This window comes from Haliotis rufescens, unplaced genomic scaffold, assembly GCF_023055435.1.
Source record: "Haliotis rufescens isolate VD_foot unplaced genomic scaffold, xgHalRufe1.0.p SCAF_20, whole genome shotgun sequence".
In the NCBI taxonomy this organism is placed as follows: Eukaryota; Metazoa; Mollusca; class Gastropoda; order Lepetellida; family Haliotidae; genus Haliotis; species Haliotis rufescens.
The window spans coordinates 2758260-2775105 of record NW_025963891.1 but is presented as its reverse complement, the minus strand read 5'-3'; the positions used below and the strand labels follow the sequence as shown (position 1 = coordinate 2775105).

General features: G+C 39.0%; 1 protein-coding gene across 7 annotated transcripts in view; it reads right to left on the bottom strand.

Moving 5' to 3' along the window:
* Positions 1-3735: 3735 nt before the first annotated feature.
* Positions 3736-16846, bottom strand: part of LOC124142721 — a 38707-nt gene continuing 25596 nt past the window's right edge. The window contains exons 1-2 of one of the 7 annotated variants that reach the window (XM_046511324.2): positions 13668-13979; positions 3736-6185 (exon numbers count right to left, since the gene is read on the bottom strand). In XM_046511324.2, coding sequence (XP_046367280.1) covers positions 5251-6117 — 867 coding nt within the window. In that variant the 5' untranslated portion in view covers positions 6118-6185; positions 13668-13979 and the 3' untranslated portion in view covers positions 3736-5250. Of the gene's footprint in view, positions 6186-6442; positions 6826-7342; positions 7523-11751; positions 12051-13667; positions 13980-16846 lie in introns of those variants that run through there. The other 6 variants (XM_046511320.2, XM_046511319.2, XM_046511318.2 and 3 more) reach the window with 6 other exon arrangements.

Below are 16846 nucleotides of genomic sequence, written 5' to 3'. Positions count from 1 at the left end.
GAAATCATCTCAATAATCAATACTTGAAATCTAATGCTGTAAGGGTTTAATAAATATAGAATACTAAACGAGCTCCCGTGTAATACCAATTTTATGAAACGAGTGAATAGTTCTGGTATCTGACGAGCGAAAGTGAGTCAGACACCACATCTATTCACGAGTTTCATAAAATTGGTTTTACACGGGAGCGAGTTTAGTATTTTATTTATTACTTGCCTCTTATAACTTTTTTGGAATTATACTGTTGAGTATGAATAGGCTGACACTTACACGATCCACGGCATAGTCCAATTGAGTTTAACAGAATAATACTTCAAATACGTCAAAAGTTGAAACGTATGAATTTAATACCATTCAACGGCCCACCTTTAGAATTCACAAAATTATCGTAGGGCTAAGACTATCGCAACTCACATACTTTAACAGACTAACGACTGTCGTTGCGATCGCCTTGTGGAACGGGCCTTGCACCTCAAAGTTTACAATAACGTCACAATACCCGATGACGTAATTTGTGGATTTTTGTTGCAAGATCCATCGGCGAAACAATGCCATGTGACGTCAGCCTAGCAACACGGTTGCTGGGGTCATCGAGTGTGCATAAGCTCCTCTCAGTGATCTATCAACTCCACAAGCAATGTCGTTGAATAAGCCGAGGGATGTTGAGAGCTTTCAATATTTGTTCGTGAAACGTGTTTCGAGAGTACATAAGCACGCGTTTTGGTATTACACAATGTGTAATACAGCTGTATGTTTACTAAACGGATGATCTCTTCACGGGCAAGTAATAATAGTTATTAGTGTTTTTGTTTGCTATTTTCAGTGTATTGTGCAAAATAAATAAATTCTGACCTGAAAACGAGATCATATCTTTCATGTCAAGAGTGGAATACGTAATAAAACCGGTTTGCTTGAACTTTCGTCTCGCCAAATTTAACATTTGAATCATCATGCTCCGCATTCTGTTTAAAATTTAAAATGTAGCAACTTCAAATCTACAAATAACATATCTCTACCTTGAAAACACAGTATCTGTATCTCCTAATTAATTCTCTCTATAGTCCTGGGTTTGAAGAGTGCGTGTCCCTGATGTTGAAGAATTACTGATTATTTCCCGATCTCTGTAAGTATTTGTTATTATTTCCCATGTTTTATCACTTGGGTTGCATGACGTTTCATACTTGCCAACGAAAGCACTCGATCAAATGGTGTTATATCATGATAGTTTCTCCAATGTACCGCCTTTGTTATTGTATAATGACTTACCTCTCGCCCTGTTCCAGTCAAAGATGTTGTATAATGATTTACCCCTCGCCCTTGTCCAGTCAAAGATGTTGTATAATGATTTACCTCTCGCCCTAGTCCAGTCAAAGATGTTGTATAATGATTAACCTCTAACCCTAGTCCAGTCAAAAGTGTTGTATAAAGATTTACGTCTCGTCCTTGTCCAAAGATGTTAAACGATTTGCATCTCGCCCTAGTCCAGTCAAAGATGTTGTATAATGATTTTCCTCTAGCCCTAGTCCAGTCAAAGATGTTGTATAATGATTTACCTCATGCCCTAGTCCAGGCAAAGATGTTGTATAAAGATTTACCTCTAGCCCTAGTCCAGTCAAAGATGTTATATAAAGATTTACCTCTAGCCCTAGTCCAGTCAAAAGTGTTGTATAATGATTTACCTTTCGTCCTTGTCCAAAGATGTTAAACGATTTGCATCTCGCCCTAGTCCAGTCAAAGATGTTGTATAATGATTTACCTCTAGCCCTAGTCCAGTCAAAGATGCTGTATAAAGATTTACCTCTAGCCCTAGTCCAGTCAAAAGTGTTGTATAATGATTTACCTTTCGTCCTTGTCCAAAGATGTTAAACGATTTGCATCTCGCCCTAGTCCAGTCAAAGATGTTGTATAAAGATTTACCTCTAGCCCTAGTCCAGTCAAAGATGTTGTATAATGATTAACCTCTAGTCCTAGTCTAGTTAAATATGTTGTATAAAGATTTACCTCTAGCCCTAGTCCAGTCAAAGATGTTGTATAATGATTAACCTCTAGCCCTAGTCCAGTCAAAGATGTTGTATAATGATTTATCTCCAGCCCTAGTCCAGTCAAAGATGTTGTATAATGATTTACCTCTAGCCCTAGTCCAGTCAAAGATGTTATATAATGATTTACCTCCAGCCCTAGTCCAGTCAAAGATGTTGTATAATGATTTACCTCTAGCCCTAGTCCAGTCAAAGATGTTGTATAATGATTTACCTCTCGTCCTTGTCAAGTCAAAGATGTTAAATGATTTGCATCTCGACCTTGTCTGATCAAAAATATTGAATAATGATTAACGCCTCGTCCCTGTCCAAATGTGTTGTTAATATTCTGTCCCATGTCGTGTCAATATTGTTAAACATGAACGTGTTATATATTGGTACTGTCATTTGTGTTTTTGTTCCTCTGAACAACGCCGACTTACGGACACCAAGGAGATTTCTGTTTCATCATATAGTGAATGAAACTTTCATAAAATATATATATAACAAAGCACCCGTAAAATATTACTTAGACGTCTACACAGTTCGCATGATGACTAAAAAATCAGAGACCACTCTCCTGGTTTCAAATATGATGTGTACTTTCTGGTTGATCTTGGATATCGTATAACCTGGGTTTACACAGTGAACCAGACTTGCATGTTTTCACTCGCTGTTGTTAACATGAGAGCCGACTCTACACTTTCTAAGTGTTCAGCTTTTGGATATAAACTCGTGAGTCATCCGTGTTCTCACGTTGGCAGTGGTGACAGTGATCACTTTAAACCGTGTAGGGTTTATTTGTGGGTTTTCTTATTGTCTGTTTGTTCTTGTTTTGATATTACAGTGTTTGTATCTGGCCTTGCATGGGGTACATTTCATACCAGAGCGTGGTGTTTGAGTGTCTGTAAATGTAGGTGCATGGAGTGCCTTGTATTACCGAGTGTAGTTTTGGAGTGTCTATAACTGTAGAAGAAAATGGGATGAATTATATAACTGGGCGTAGTGTCGGAGCGTCTGTAAATGTAGGTGCATGGAGTGCCTTGTATTACCGAGTGTAGTTTTGGAGCGTCTATAACTGTAGAAGAAAATGGGATGAATTATATAACTGGGCGTAGTGTCGGAGCGTCTGTAAATGTAGGTGCATGAATGCCCAGTTCATTTCTCAGAATATTCTTAGTTCTCTCATCTAATCCGTCAAGATCCGGGTTAGAATTGGTCTTCGGCAACCCAAGCTTGTCGTAAGAGATAACTAACAGGATCTGGTGGTCAGGCTAGCTGACGTGGTTGATGTATCTCATCGTATCCCAATTGTGATGATCGATGCTCATGATGTTAGTTAATCACTGGACCGCCTGGTCCAGATTTGATTATTTACAGACCGCCGCCAAACAGCTTGAGTATTGCTGATGCTCCGTTATACAAAGCGGCGCTGTATTCGATATCACACGTCCTTCTTGCCGTCTTGGTTTGATCACCTGCATAGATTGAGTCTGCATTGGTATCCATGGTTGATAATTATTCGCATGTGTAATGGGAACGTATGTCGGTCAGGCCGGTGGGAATATCGACCAGACTTGGGCCATGTAGTTAACAATGTCCATTAAGCTAGCTAATCCTGTTGTAAAGAGATGCTCAATCTTTATGCCATCTCCATTCTAAAACAACAGCACTGTCCAAGTTGTTATGGAAACACATTCCATAAATGGCAATTAACTTCATACTAAAACATTGTTTAATACACAATTTACACTTACGTGCAAACAACACGAAAAATATGACTGATTGTACATCACATCAATACAACATGGACATATCTCAATCTCCATAATATTAGAAATAAAACTGTCAGTAAACTAGGGTATAAATATTCATAATCCATTTATCACATGGAACATATCAGATCAGATATCTGCAATACTACTGACATAGTATGGGCAAGTTTATCACTTGTTTATCGGGGTTGATCCCGTTCCTGGTAGTAGTGAATAGCAAGCATGCCTTTTGACACCGACATAACTCAAACTGGCTTTGTAAGACATGGAGTGTAGAAGCCGCCATGGATATTATGGTCTAAAATACATACTTCCTTATTGCTAAGCACTGTCGACAACTCTGGAACAGTACATACATTAAAACCAAGTACATGTTCAATATACATAGTCCTTCTAAATAGATACACCTGGACGACTGCAATCTACGGGACTTCAATGAAACTGAATCGCTGACAGCATTGAACAAGCGAATATTGAGACAAATGAGTACAACAAAATTGTTTAGAATCACCCGTCTTTCGATATGATCACCTCTACGGTTAATAACTGAGGTATATAATTAATGTAGAGACGACATTCACGATATCACCTGATAGAGGACGACAATTTGATAATCTGGAGGTGGAGGATTCTTTTAACAAACATAATTTGTTCATTATGCCGGAAAAAAAGTACCCGGGTTCTACACACCAAAAAATCCTTCACCTGACATACTGGATGTTTTAAAATATTGTGTTGTGGATGCAGAAAGATTGGTTGGTCCCTCCTTTCAGAGAACACGTGATATGTCTTTAAATAAAGACTGAAAATGGTTGTTCCTTAATTAAACCCATGTCTTAAAACACATTTGGCTATGTTCCCCTGTTCCCCAAAGAAGCTGTTCTTGGGGGACGTTGGTCGATACTGTAGACATTGGAATGTTGTTCAATGAACGCATACGCGGCAAAATATTACATTCCATTCCATTTCCGACTATAGAGAAATAAACTCGAAATAGGTTTGAGTAAACGAGATTATATCTCGGAATTAAACAGAAAATAGCATTTCTTTCAAACGAACGAACGAACCCACAGTTATTAATTGCTCAAGTAAACGTCGAATATCAACAATTCATTCAGCATGAATACACTTAACTGCTATATTACTCTTACCGTGAGTTAATTGCTCCAGAAAACAGGATATTATATAACAGTGCTCGTTCAGTTACACAACGTAAGATGAGACCGTTTGAAAGAATTGTCATTTCGCGTTCAATCTCCAGAGTGTGTTCCTGTAAGTCATATCAAATTCGAGCAGACATGCCCATAGTATATCATGATCCTGATACATGAAGGTATCGTTGGTTAAATTCCTACAAAATGTCTTTGGATTCAAGCAAGCAGTCTAACAGAATACACTCTTAAAAACTTGTCAGCTTTAAAAAATATAAATCTATGGCTGCTTCCTTCATCTCTTTCCTAATGTTCACATTCTATAACCAACACTTCATGTTCCCCATCCTGGTTGTGCTGGTTCTGGGTGACCAGAATATCCGTTGGCACGTCACACGAGTTGTCAATATCTGTGGTATGTACGGTAGGAGACACAAACACGCTGTCACTGTCCACAGCCTTGCTTCCTGACAGAGTAAAGACTTCATCGTTATTCTCCACCACCTCCTCATTAACTCCAGGCTCTGATGTCATACTCCCCCACTTCTCGCTCTCCTTGGGGTAGATCTTGCAGTGGCGCAGAGACAGAAGAGACGTATTTTCAACTTTGCCGGTATCCGAGACGTCTGAAGATGTCGACATCCTCACTGGTCCCGCATCCCCATCTGTGTCGGAAAACCTAACACCTCTTCGGACAGGTGGAACATTGGGCACCTCTGTGTGTTTTTTGAGGACTGGTTTGGAAGGCTCTGTTTGGAGGGCGTGAAGGCCCGCCTCCCGCCTGTGTATCAGTGTCACTTCGTTGGGTCTTAGGACTGAAAATAACATAGGACATCTTTTCCAGCAGAATGCCTTTGGGTCATCTGGGAAGCAGATTTGAACACATGGTTTGATACTTATCATGTCCGTGAGGAAGCTGCCTGCAGCAAAGAAGATGATAGATACTGTGAGAAGAACAGGCCCAAGGACAGGAAAGGAGGCCGGGACGTCTTGAGCGTTTTCTTTGATATTGGCAACTATGAGAATGATGGATCCAGCAATAGCTAGTGGGATTCCCAATGTAAAGATGCAGGCACCCACACCCTTCCGGATCTGGGCACGCTGGCCCCTTTCGGTATTCCTCTGCCGTCGTCGTCGGTGCAACTCTGAACGCTGGTGTTTCTCCTTTCCCATCTCATGGCAAACTACTGACGTCACTTCCGCTCAGAAGACGCGGCTTCAGGGGAGTCAATGGCCGTCACCTGGAACAAGAGTACATAATAATATTAATGACTCTCGTCAATGTGTTCTCACTGAGAACAGAAATCAGCCCTAATGTGAGCCTACATACATGATGTAAACTGTTTACATATATGACCCAATATTTCTTCATATGAACAAAATCTATTCACTGAAAATTACAATACTAGCGTCATAAAGTACTATTCCTTGAGACAGTTGTTAAGAGATTATCAAGGCACGTATATTATTGTGTATGTTATCACATCGCATTACATACCGTCTCATTAGGGGCTGCTTGTGTGTGGTATCCTCAAATATGCAGTATTAAAACAGAGAGAGGTTTCACACAAAGGATGACCTATTTATGCCACACACACGATACAAATGTAAGTCCCTGCGACTGTTTACCACTAGAACGTCCTTGCATTGAGACTCGTGAGTTTCTAACCGCGTCACCAGTTTCTTTCACCTCACCACACCTCCAGCGAGCTACAGTATAACACTTGACCTGGCTTTACATGCGCTATGTATATATAGCACGCAAGACGCAATACAATATAATGCACACAAAACAGTACCTGTGTACATACATCGCGGCGTCGCGACAACACTTCAGACTTTCACATTATCAATTCAGATCAGTTTCGGCTTCATCATTAAATACACAATGATAAAAGCAAACTTACAGGTACCATCACGGCATTGTTATAAAAAAAGGGTCAATATTTACGTCGTGGTCGATTATTACAATAACATTTGCTCGTATGAATGTAAACTGCCATGTTCAGTCCTGCCGTCGGGGAAAGGCCATACACTAGATCAGCCGGGTCAGTTATCGGTTTTCGGTGATCAATTGTGGACGTTGTATTTGTTGTTAAAATCCAGTCAGCAGAATTCCAGCTGTATGTAATCGAACCTGGGCAAGACAAACCAGGGATTGATATTGTGAACACCGTCGACGCCTTCGGGGTACGATGACACGCAATCAACCAAGGAACCTAACCATCCGATCCATTTCGTCGTCACGTACGACAAACATAGGACGTTGGGGGCCTAGTCTAGCCCGGAATCATCATGGGGTATCAGAGTCGTAGAGGTACTCAGCAGTAACAACGACAAGCCACCCATTTTAAGTCGTTTACAAGTTTATGTTTAAGAGTTATAAGAACAGTCCTACCAGCAGGATCAGGGCCGTGAGAGAAGGGTTCAGAAGGATGTAGAGTAATAGAGGTCGCACACTATCCAGGTCACAAAGTGAACAGAATATGATCGCGGTCCTTTACACAACGCGCATGTCACAAATCAGGCTAATTTGGGAAACCATGGTCGCAGAGAGCGGGGGTGGAGGGGGGCCGTGTTCCGAAAGTTTACCTCCTGAGAGTTTCTAGGGCTTAATTAGGCCCTGCTCGTAAATAAGCACAGGTTGTATGTGGTGTCTGGAAATACGTTGTTTCAAATACGCCTCTGGTAAACGATAGGACGAGATGGTAATGACTGTAACCTTCTAGTGCCTCACATGCACCGGGAGCTGAGAATAACATGTTAGTGCACACTGATCCAGTTATCGTAATAACGTCGCGCCATGGGCAATCACTTGGTAAATGGAAGGACGTATTATCGTATGTCTGTCTGTGCGTGCGTGTGTACCCTGAAACCCCATATAAACATTAAAAAAAACATGGACATATTGATGTCAGAGCATAATCACCCCTTTGGTCCCTTCTTGCTAATGACATGGCGTCGTGCTGAGGCACGCAGACGTCACAAAGCACACATAAATAGCTGTCATTATCCGATGATTATTGCATAGGCATTATCAAATTCCATAGGGAGTTCTATTCAAATGTTTACAGTGCATTCACAAACACAATGAAAGAATTTGATTGTGTATTTGTTAGATGTCACAGATTTATCAGCAAATTCAGTAAATACTGTTTCTGCTAACTGGATAATACGATAGATAATTTGAGATAGTACCTTCAGTGTGCTGAATGATCCAGAGAAACAGCTGTATATGGAGCATACAGTATACATTATTAATAAGCAGTATCATAGACCGTTAATCTGATATTCATAGTCCTTGTTGACATAGATGCATACAGATGCTATTACAACTGATATACTGTTTGCAAAACAAAACGATTGCATGCGACAAACTCCCCGTTTATAAGGTTTTGTTTGTTTGTTGTATAACGCTGCACTCCGCAATATTCCAGCTATATGATGGCGGTCAGTAAATAATCGAGTCTGGACCAAATAATCCAGTGATTGATATCACGAGCATCGGTCCACGCAATTTGGATACATGTATCAAGTCAGCGAGCCTGACAACCCGATCCCGTTAGTCGCCTCTTACGACAAGCATAGTCGCCTGTTATGACAAGCATGTGTTGCTGAAGACCTATTCTAACCCGGTTCTTCACAGGTCCCGTCCATAAGGTAACCATGTAACTGAACTCTAAACAATGCATTTTGTTCATTATTAAACAGCAGATATTGCACACGAAATAAATACGAAGACAAAACATATAGGATATTTGACACATTTTGTCAAACTAAATATATAGCTCAGTGCGTGATATTGACAGTTATTAGGTCACCCAGTGAGATAATCATGTTATTTGACAAGATAATCAAATTATAATGGGAGTTATTTTTTGTTTGTTTTTGTTTTGTTTTTGTTGTTGTTTGTTTTGCTTTGTGTATTTCAGGATTTATTACCACTTATACAAGCCACGAATCGATAATTTGCCCTTACATGTCTACGTGGCCAGTGGTTAATTGGGCTTCGTCTGTTCTGTTTGTTAAAACCTGGCTTTCATTTACGTGGAAGGGGAAAGAAGAGTAGGAGAAATATAAGACTGGTGGAAGAGTAAGAAAATGATAATGGTAGATCAGGGAGTGATATCTTGTGTCACACACGTTATTGATTTCCTCAAAGATAGGCTTGTCGCCAAACAATGTATCCCTTTTGGACATACAGAACTGAACTTCACCATATACGGTAAATCTGGAACGTTTTACGAGAAGAAGGCACTGCGAAAACTGCGAGAGTTTTTCATGACACAGGTATTTTTTTGCAAACCAACAAGAAACAAAAGACGTGTATATTTTTTAAATCACTTCCACGCGTTGTCATGCTGCATGAATAAAAAACCATCCCTTATACCCTGTGTTTTCCCTAATTACACACTGCCACTTAGTGCCAGTAGTCTAATTAGTCTAACTTCACTTACCTGTCACAACTCGTCAAGGTGTTGACATAGCACAGGGTAACCCAGACATACACCTGTCTATTCTGTTAGATAAACACGCTTCTCCAACCTCCCTTGTCAACAAGACATGCATCTATAGTTTAAAAATCACTGACTGACACTGAGTTACAATTTAGTCGTACGGCTTCCTAATAAATATGTCACTTGTAAAAGTAGTTTGGTAATCTCAACAGGATGTTGTAAAACTTTCCAGATGTAGTAAAGGCTATTGTTAGCCATTCGCAGTAATATTGTGGCGCAAAGTTTTTTCAGATTAATATACCTTTCTAATTATTTTCTTTTACCTCATGATACTTAACAGAAGTTCAAAACTTAAATCAGATTCTATACACTAACATCTATATGGGTATTGTTTTGTGACTGCATATAAGTGATTTAATGGCACACTATATCAAGAACGGTCGATCTACAATCTAAATCAGTTACTACGTTTGTCATGGATTTGAACCATTTCACAATTAATTCCTGTACTTTTAATGCAAGTGAAGAAAATGTGTTCTAATGTTTCAGGTTTATTTTCACAGAAAGTACATGAACTGTCATCACGACTGCCTATTTTGTGTAGAAACGAATTTGTACTAATACTTTCTTAAATAGAAAGGTGAACGTTTTATTGTTAACTGTTGCTTCTTGATTCAATTCAAAGTATCTGGGTAAGTGTTCAGTAGTTGCTGAGTTTTCTAATTTTATTTCCCAATTTGAACTTTAGTAGTTTAGATTTGAATTGTTCTTTTTCTGAACAGTTTATAGACACATATACAGTCGTCTGTGTCGCAAACGGTCGCATTGGTTATATAAACAATTATGTTTCTATGGGGAAAATTAACAGATTTGGCAAGTCACGCCATTCAACAATCTCTTTTCATGTGTTTACAAAAATTAAATATATCTATCATTTTGAGTCCTCCTTCGCTGTAATCATTCGATAACATTACATATTTTTCACGCCCTCCAGACCCAATAAACTGAAAAAATAGTGTTCGGCTGTTCAAAGTAGTTATTATTTGGGTCAGGTAGGGCTGTAAATAGATGCGTGAACGATCTCAATTACCTTGAGAAAGGACCTTTGATATCAGGCTTTAAAAATTAATATCATACATTTTCCTGAACGTTTGATGTTATTGATCAGATAAGTATGTTATTTGGAAAATAAAAACGTCAGAAGTCAATTGTTGTAGCTATTATAATCTAAGTGAAATATAATTGCTCACATTAATACCATATGCAGGTTGCATACCAATCTCATGAAAATCAGATCTAAGTTCTCTGAATTTATTGAGATTGGTTTCAAACGATTTCTTTAATCCCACACACTAACTGGTCACATCAACAAATAAACAATAACATCCCGACTAAGATGATCGTTCCCTGTCTGAATATTGATGGACATATATGAAGTATCCAAGATACTTATAGTCGTTTGCCAATCGCCATGGGTGGCAGAAACACGCATATGACGTAACGGAGCTTATATTCAGTGGCGATTTGCGTTAATCAAAATAATACCTATCACCAGTCGTCGTCGCTATAGCAATGCTGACAAACAATAACAACGGCCCTGATTTAACCTGTTTTAAATATCGCTGACATCACGGCTTAAAAGGATACGGTTGAGTAGTCATGTTGTGAAAAGAGAGTTGATAGGAAAACAATCCTGATCGTGACATTCTGTTGATACACGGACAGTGAAATAGCAGCCCTGTGAAGACAGCACTATATACACATCATGACTCGGCATAAAAGCCATATTTGTGACTTGGGCTATATTTTATATTATGTTACAATACATATATATCGCAGGTATTCAGGTACTAGTATCAGCTGAAATGCGGTTTTTATTTGTCCCCCGACCAGTGGGTCCGTTTGCATTCCAGGTATATTCTCAACTCCCTGGGGAGTACACAACCCAAGCTGCCTACGGGCGCTAGAGGATTTTTACATCCTCCTCACATATCGGGTACCCGTTCCCTGCTGGGCGAACAGAGGCACATTTGAACTAAGTCACTTGCCCAGGGTGACACCACATATTTTGACACTTTTGTTTCGGGTATATGGCCATCTACCATCGGACGAGTGGTTTCTTTTGAATGCAAAGGGTGTATGTACTGTACACTAGGGGTAGTGACAACACTTAAAGACCTGTAAACATTGTTGGTCCCAAGGCTGAATAACAACCCGGTCACTAGCGAGATACGATCTCACGCCGTATCTTAAGAACACACTGTCAGGTTCACACTCAGTTAACAAATCAACACATCCTAATATATACAAGCAGACATACGTGTAAGTAACACACTTTCCCGAATCTTACCTTACATGTTTAGTGTGTGTCGTGACTATCCGTAGCACCTACCACATTGACTGCCTGTGCGTGTCCCCAACATGGCGTATTGCAGGCCAGAATCCTCGACTGATTACTATTGATTATTAGTTGTGCTGGTTGTGAGGTACTCTATACGAATATTATCCAGGGTATATGTGGGTCAGGTTCGCGTGTGGTCATGGGTACGACCGACCACCGACCTCTACTGTAAGAACGCAGGTCAACAATACCCGAAGATAAACACGTCTGCATTACGCGCTCCGTCTTATCACGTGACGCGAATGAACGACGGCACGCCTGACTCGTCACGCGCTGAATGGGGTGAGTTGGGTGGGGTATAAGTGCTCGCGTGTAACCGACACACAATACCAACCGTAGTCATACAAAAATATCGTATGCCATATGATACTAAGACATTTAAGACGTCGAGGCCAGAAGCTGTTCTACATATGCATGCACCGTTAGAAATTGGCACTAGTCCTAAAGTCCTTGCCAAACTGCCCAATGGTAAAGATATCATAAGGACTAGTAGAAATTTGCCCTTTTAAAGGATTTTGTTATATGTTATCATCATAAGGACTCGTGAACGAAAACTGTTAGTTTCTAAAGCTGGCATGTGTGTAATATCACATATGAAGTTTCAGATATCATATTTTGTGATAAATGACTAGATCTAGCTTTTCGTGTAAACGATTTAGAAAATACATATGGTTAAGAGAGCATGAGTACGTGATTGTTGTTTTAAACGCTAAATTCAGAAATAGTTTAGTTATACCTCACTGCCTGTAAACAATCGAGTCTGGGAGAGGCCATATAGTAATTTAAGTCTATACTAGATCTATAATAGACCGCCCCGTTGTGGCTTTTGTTTTCATTAATATAAAATGGGTATGTAACACCCCAACAGGTGCACGTCTTGGTAATACGTGATCTACAAGACAACGTTCTGTTTTTGTCTTCTGGTTATTCCCCAACAATCAATATGTGAAAAATGTACTGTACGTATCCGCACATTAAAAACATATTAAGATTTTAACAAACTCAATGCCACAATGATTAAACAAAAGATATTCGAACCTGCCAGGCTTTATCCATACAAAAAAACCGATTCGCTCATATTACTACAGTAAATCAGTCATTCCATGACAGATTAACTGTAGAGTCTATAGAAATATGAACGAATTGGATGTTCCTTAACGTCTTTTGAGCAGTATATCTTATACTGATTCCTTAAACGGCATTACATAATCATGGTTTGGTTCTTTTAAAATAGCGATATCGTCGAAAATTATAGTTCTTTTTCACATTTCGAAATTTGAAATGAATAATCGGAAAACAAATGTTTCAATGTATGAAATAAATTCCTGAAATGAAATCCCTTTCCAGAGAAATATTTAGTAGGGTATGTAATGCTGTTTGCTTTTCCGTATTTGTGTCTGAGACTGAGTACATTACATAATATTTCCAATATTGAGCAAAACCTCTCTGTTTCACTATAAAACTTGTTCCACAAGTAGGAAAAAGCAAGTGAATTTCCTGAATTAGAAAACTGAAGACATCAAGTTTTAAAATTATCAATTTGTTTGTTTGTTTGTTTGTTGTTAACGTCGCAATCAGCAATATTCCAGCTATATGACGGCGGTCTGTAAATAATCGAGTCTGGACCAGACAATCCAGTGATTGACATCATGAGCATCGATCCACGCAATTGGGATCGATGACATGCATCAACCAAGTCAGCGAGCCTGACCATCCGATCCCGTTAGTCGCCTCTTACGACAAGCATGATCGCATTTTACGACAAGCATGGGTTGCTGAAGACCTATTCTACCCCGGATCTTCACGGGTCTATTATCATTAACCACGTGAATTGACCTGAAATCGCCACAGGTGTCCAGCCTTACCTTTACTTGTGTCGCTGCCACATCATCATGGGGACTACCCGACTCCGTGACAAGTATATCACTTATTTGTAGTTCCAACGAGCTCGAACCAAATGTGCTTCTTTTCTTTATGATGAAAACGGCGAAACCAATCTGCAGCGCCGCCATTACAATAAAAACAGACGAAACACCGACTGTATCAGATTCCATCTTTGAGTCGGAAAAATCGGCAACTAACAAGCCAATGGAAAACCCAACGAGGGTAAAAATAGAAAATGCTAATACTGCAATCATGAAACGTAAGCTGGCCATCTTCCCTTCTTAGCCTAAAAGCATGAACAAGAATGACGTCATACATCGTGATGTGATGACGTCATTGTGAGGTATGAATAATCCAATATGACGTCACGTAAAAAGAATGCGCTATTTCGCGTCGTTTTGCATAACTAATTTTGTGTTTGTTTGTTTCTCAAGACACACGTGGGTAAACTGAATTGTTGAATCTTATCTGGTGCAAATGGATTTTCGCAGGGGACTAATCAGATGCGGTTTTCACAGTTTAATGATTGTGTCTGAGCTCAGTTGAGCACGACCTCTACTTGAGTACAAATCTCGATATTGAAAAGAGCAGATACTGATTCCGTTACGGTGAGGTGATGTGAAATGGGGTTAACGTCGCGTTCAAGAAAGATTATTGCACTTATATAGCGACGTGCATGCACGCCTTTGTGCGTGCGTGCTTGTGTGTGTATGTGCGTATGTGCTTGCTTGTGTGCCTACTTATGTGTACAATAACAATTTTCATAACCATACTGACCGCCTCTGTGGTCTAGAGGTAGAGCGTCCGCCCGGAGGGCGGAAGGTCCGGGGTTCGATCCCCGGCCGCGTCACACCAAAAGACGTTAAAAGATGGTACTTGTTGTTACCCTGTCTGCATTAAGGGGCTAAAACAAGGACTGGTCGGCTCGGAGTCAGTATACTGTGTCTGAGTGAGATATTCATGTTAAACTGCGGCATGGTATCTCAGTGTGCTAGCACTATAAATCGGCATCAGTCCGGACTAGTACAAGCAGAATCGTAGGAAGAATTAGGGAATTTAAAATAGATACATTGCAATGATTTGATATTTTCAACAGAAATTGTTTTTTCACACAATTAATTTAACTTTGGATATCTGTTAATCTTCAAAATGATATCATACGTAAATATAGGCCGGAACATGTATGAACGAACCTTTGATAATCTCCTGTTTGTTTGAACATTGTTTACATAACAATTGATAGGTTTTCAGTGTCGAATACGATATTTCTTTCCTTTGGACAAGTGTTACAAGATGAAGTGTAAATGTAACTGCTGCATGTACGTATTTCTTGGGATGTGTAGTTGTCAATATTATAAGTTCATATAACCAATGTCCTTGAATAGCTGTTTCATTTTATTTTATAACTAAAACTGAATATATTACTTTAACAAAATGGTTAATATTTTTCGTTAAAATATATGCACACATTTCTGAAAATATTGTCTTGGTCTTGGAATTGATTTTTTATGTCGTTTCATACACAGAACAGTGATATCTAACAATTCGCCAGGTGCGCGTTAGTCACAAACAATTTACGAATTATTCCTCTCGTTTTGCATTATATAATCAATGGGTTCATTCTTTTTTTCAATGTTGTGATCACAGGATATTAAATTGTTTACTTTATTTCTCCAGGAATTGTAAAATGTATAAAAATAAAAGCCATGCCAGGTACCCCGTTGGTTCAACCTTAAACGATTATCCTGATAATTCTATACCAATAGAGCTTTCTTCGCATCTTTTATTGTGTATTTCTGAGACGAGATGAAGAGAAATAATAACATAGTAATGAACAAATATGTGTCCAATATTGAATATAATTTTGGTTTTTTTTAAATATACTTTGGGGTATTTCATTACGTAAATTGATGCCAAACAGGTGCGTGTCTTGTCCAATTAAGATACACGATAAACTATCTCATTGTTTACCTATCCAAGACATTATTTACATGGTGAAAGCAGTCATTTTATGTTGTGTCGAAAAAGCGTCAAATTCCGTTTTACACATCGAGATTTTCCATACCATGAACGAAAATTAGGGGAGATATATATTAATCAAAATACTAGTGTCGTCTTTCTCCGACGTTATCAAAGCCATAAAACCAGCCATGACGTCAAATAGAATGGTGTTATGTTTTGGGTATTTCATTACATTTGATGATAAGGCTAGTGCTCCATTAATAATGGTGCAACATTAGTCAAATTACACTTACACATTCAGGAGAATGTTGGAATCTAAGGACTAAGTTATAGGTTAGATTGGGCCATCCATTTCTCTATTACCTCTTTTTTATAAAGTACGATTTCATCATTTCTTATGGGTTTTTTTTATAATTAAACGTATACAGTTTCAATATCGATATTTGTGTTGGAATAGTTTGGTTCCTCGTGAACAAAACACCACGAAAATATATTATCCTTACCCCAAGCTAATTCTCACCAAGTGACTTGAGTTACAATAAACTAGTGCTAAGCATAGCGGAGTTATGCCCCCTTTTCTTTGTACGTGTGTAACCTCTCTGTCGCCTTTTGACGTCATAGAGAAAAATCAGTTTTCATCATTTACGGCATGCTATTTTTGGCATTGAATGTATGTCGTTATACATACGCATATAACTCCATTTGATATATAGTTATGTCGTTCAGATATTTGGCAGAATTTTGTTAGCTCACAGTTTCCGTAAAGCCTCTAAATAAAAAAAAACGTCGCACAGTACTTTTATCGGTGTACGATAAAAAGCGGAGACATTTAATGTTTTTCAACGCAGACATCGGACATCACTTAGAAGTGTATTTTTTTTAAACCGATTTAATATTTGCAGTTACCTTTACATCATCAAATAGGAAATTTAATATTCTCCACCTCTGCGTAATGTTATAGCCAGAGGTACATGTAGATCCAGTGCCGCGTGAGCGCAATTCTCGCACAATCTTCACTTTTCCGATCTAAGGAAAATGTGCGTCAGAAAAAAACCTCGGCATCCAGAGGGTTAAACCCAATTCACCTCACCTCCTTACCATACTAAATATGTATACGTCTGGAAGTTTGTTTGTTGTTTAACGCCGCAATATTCCAGCTATATGACAGCAGTCTGTAAATAATCGAGTGTGGACCAGA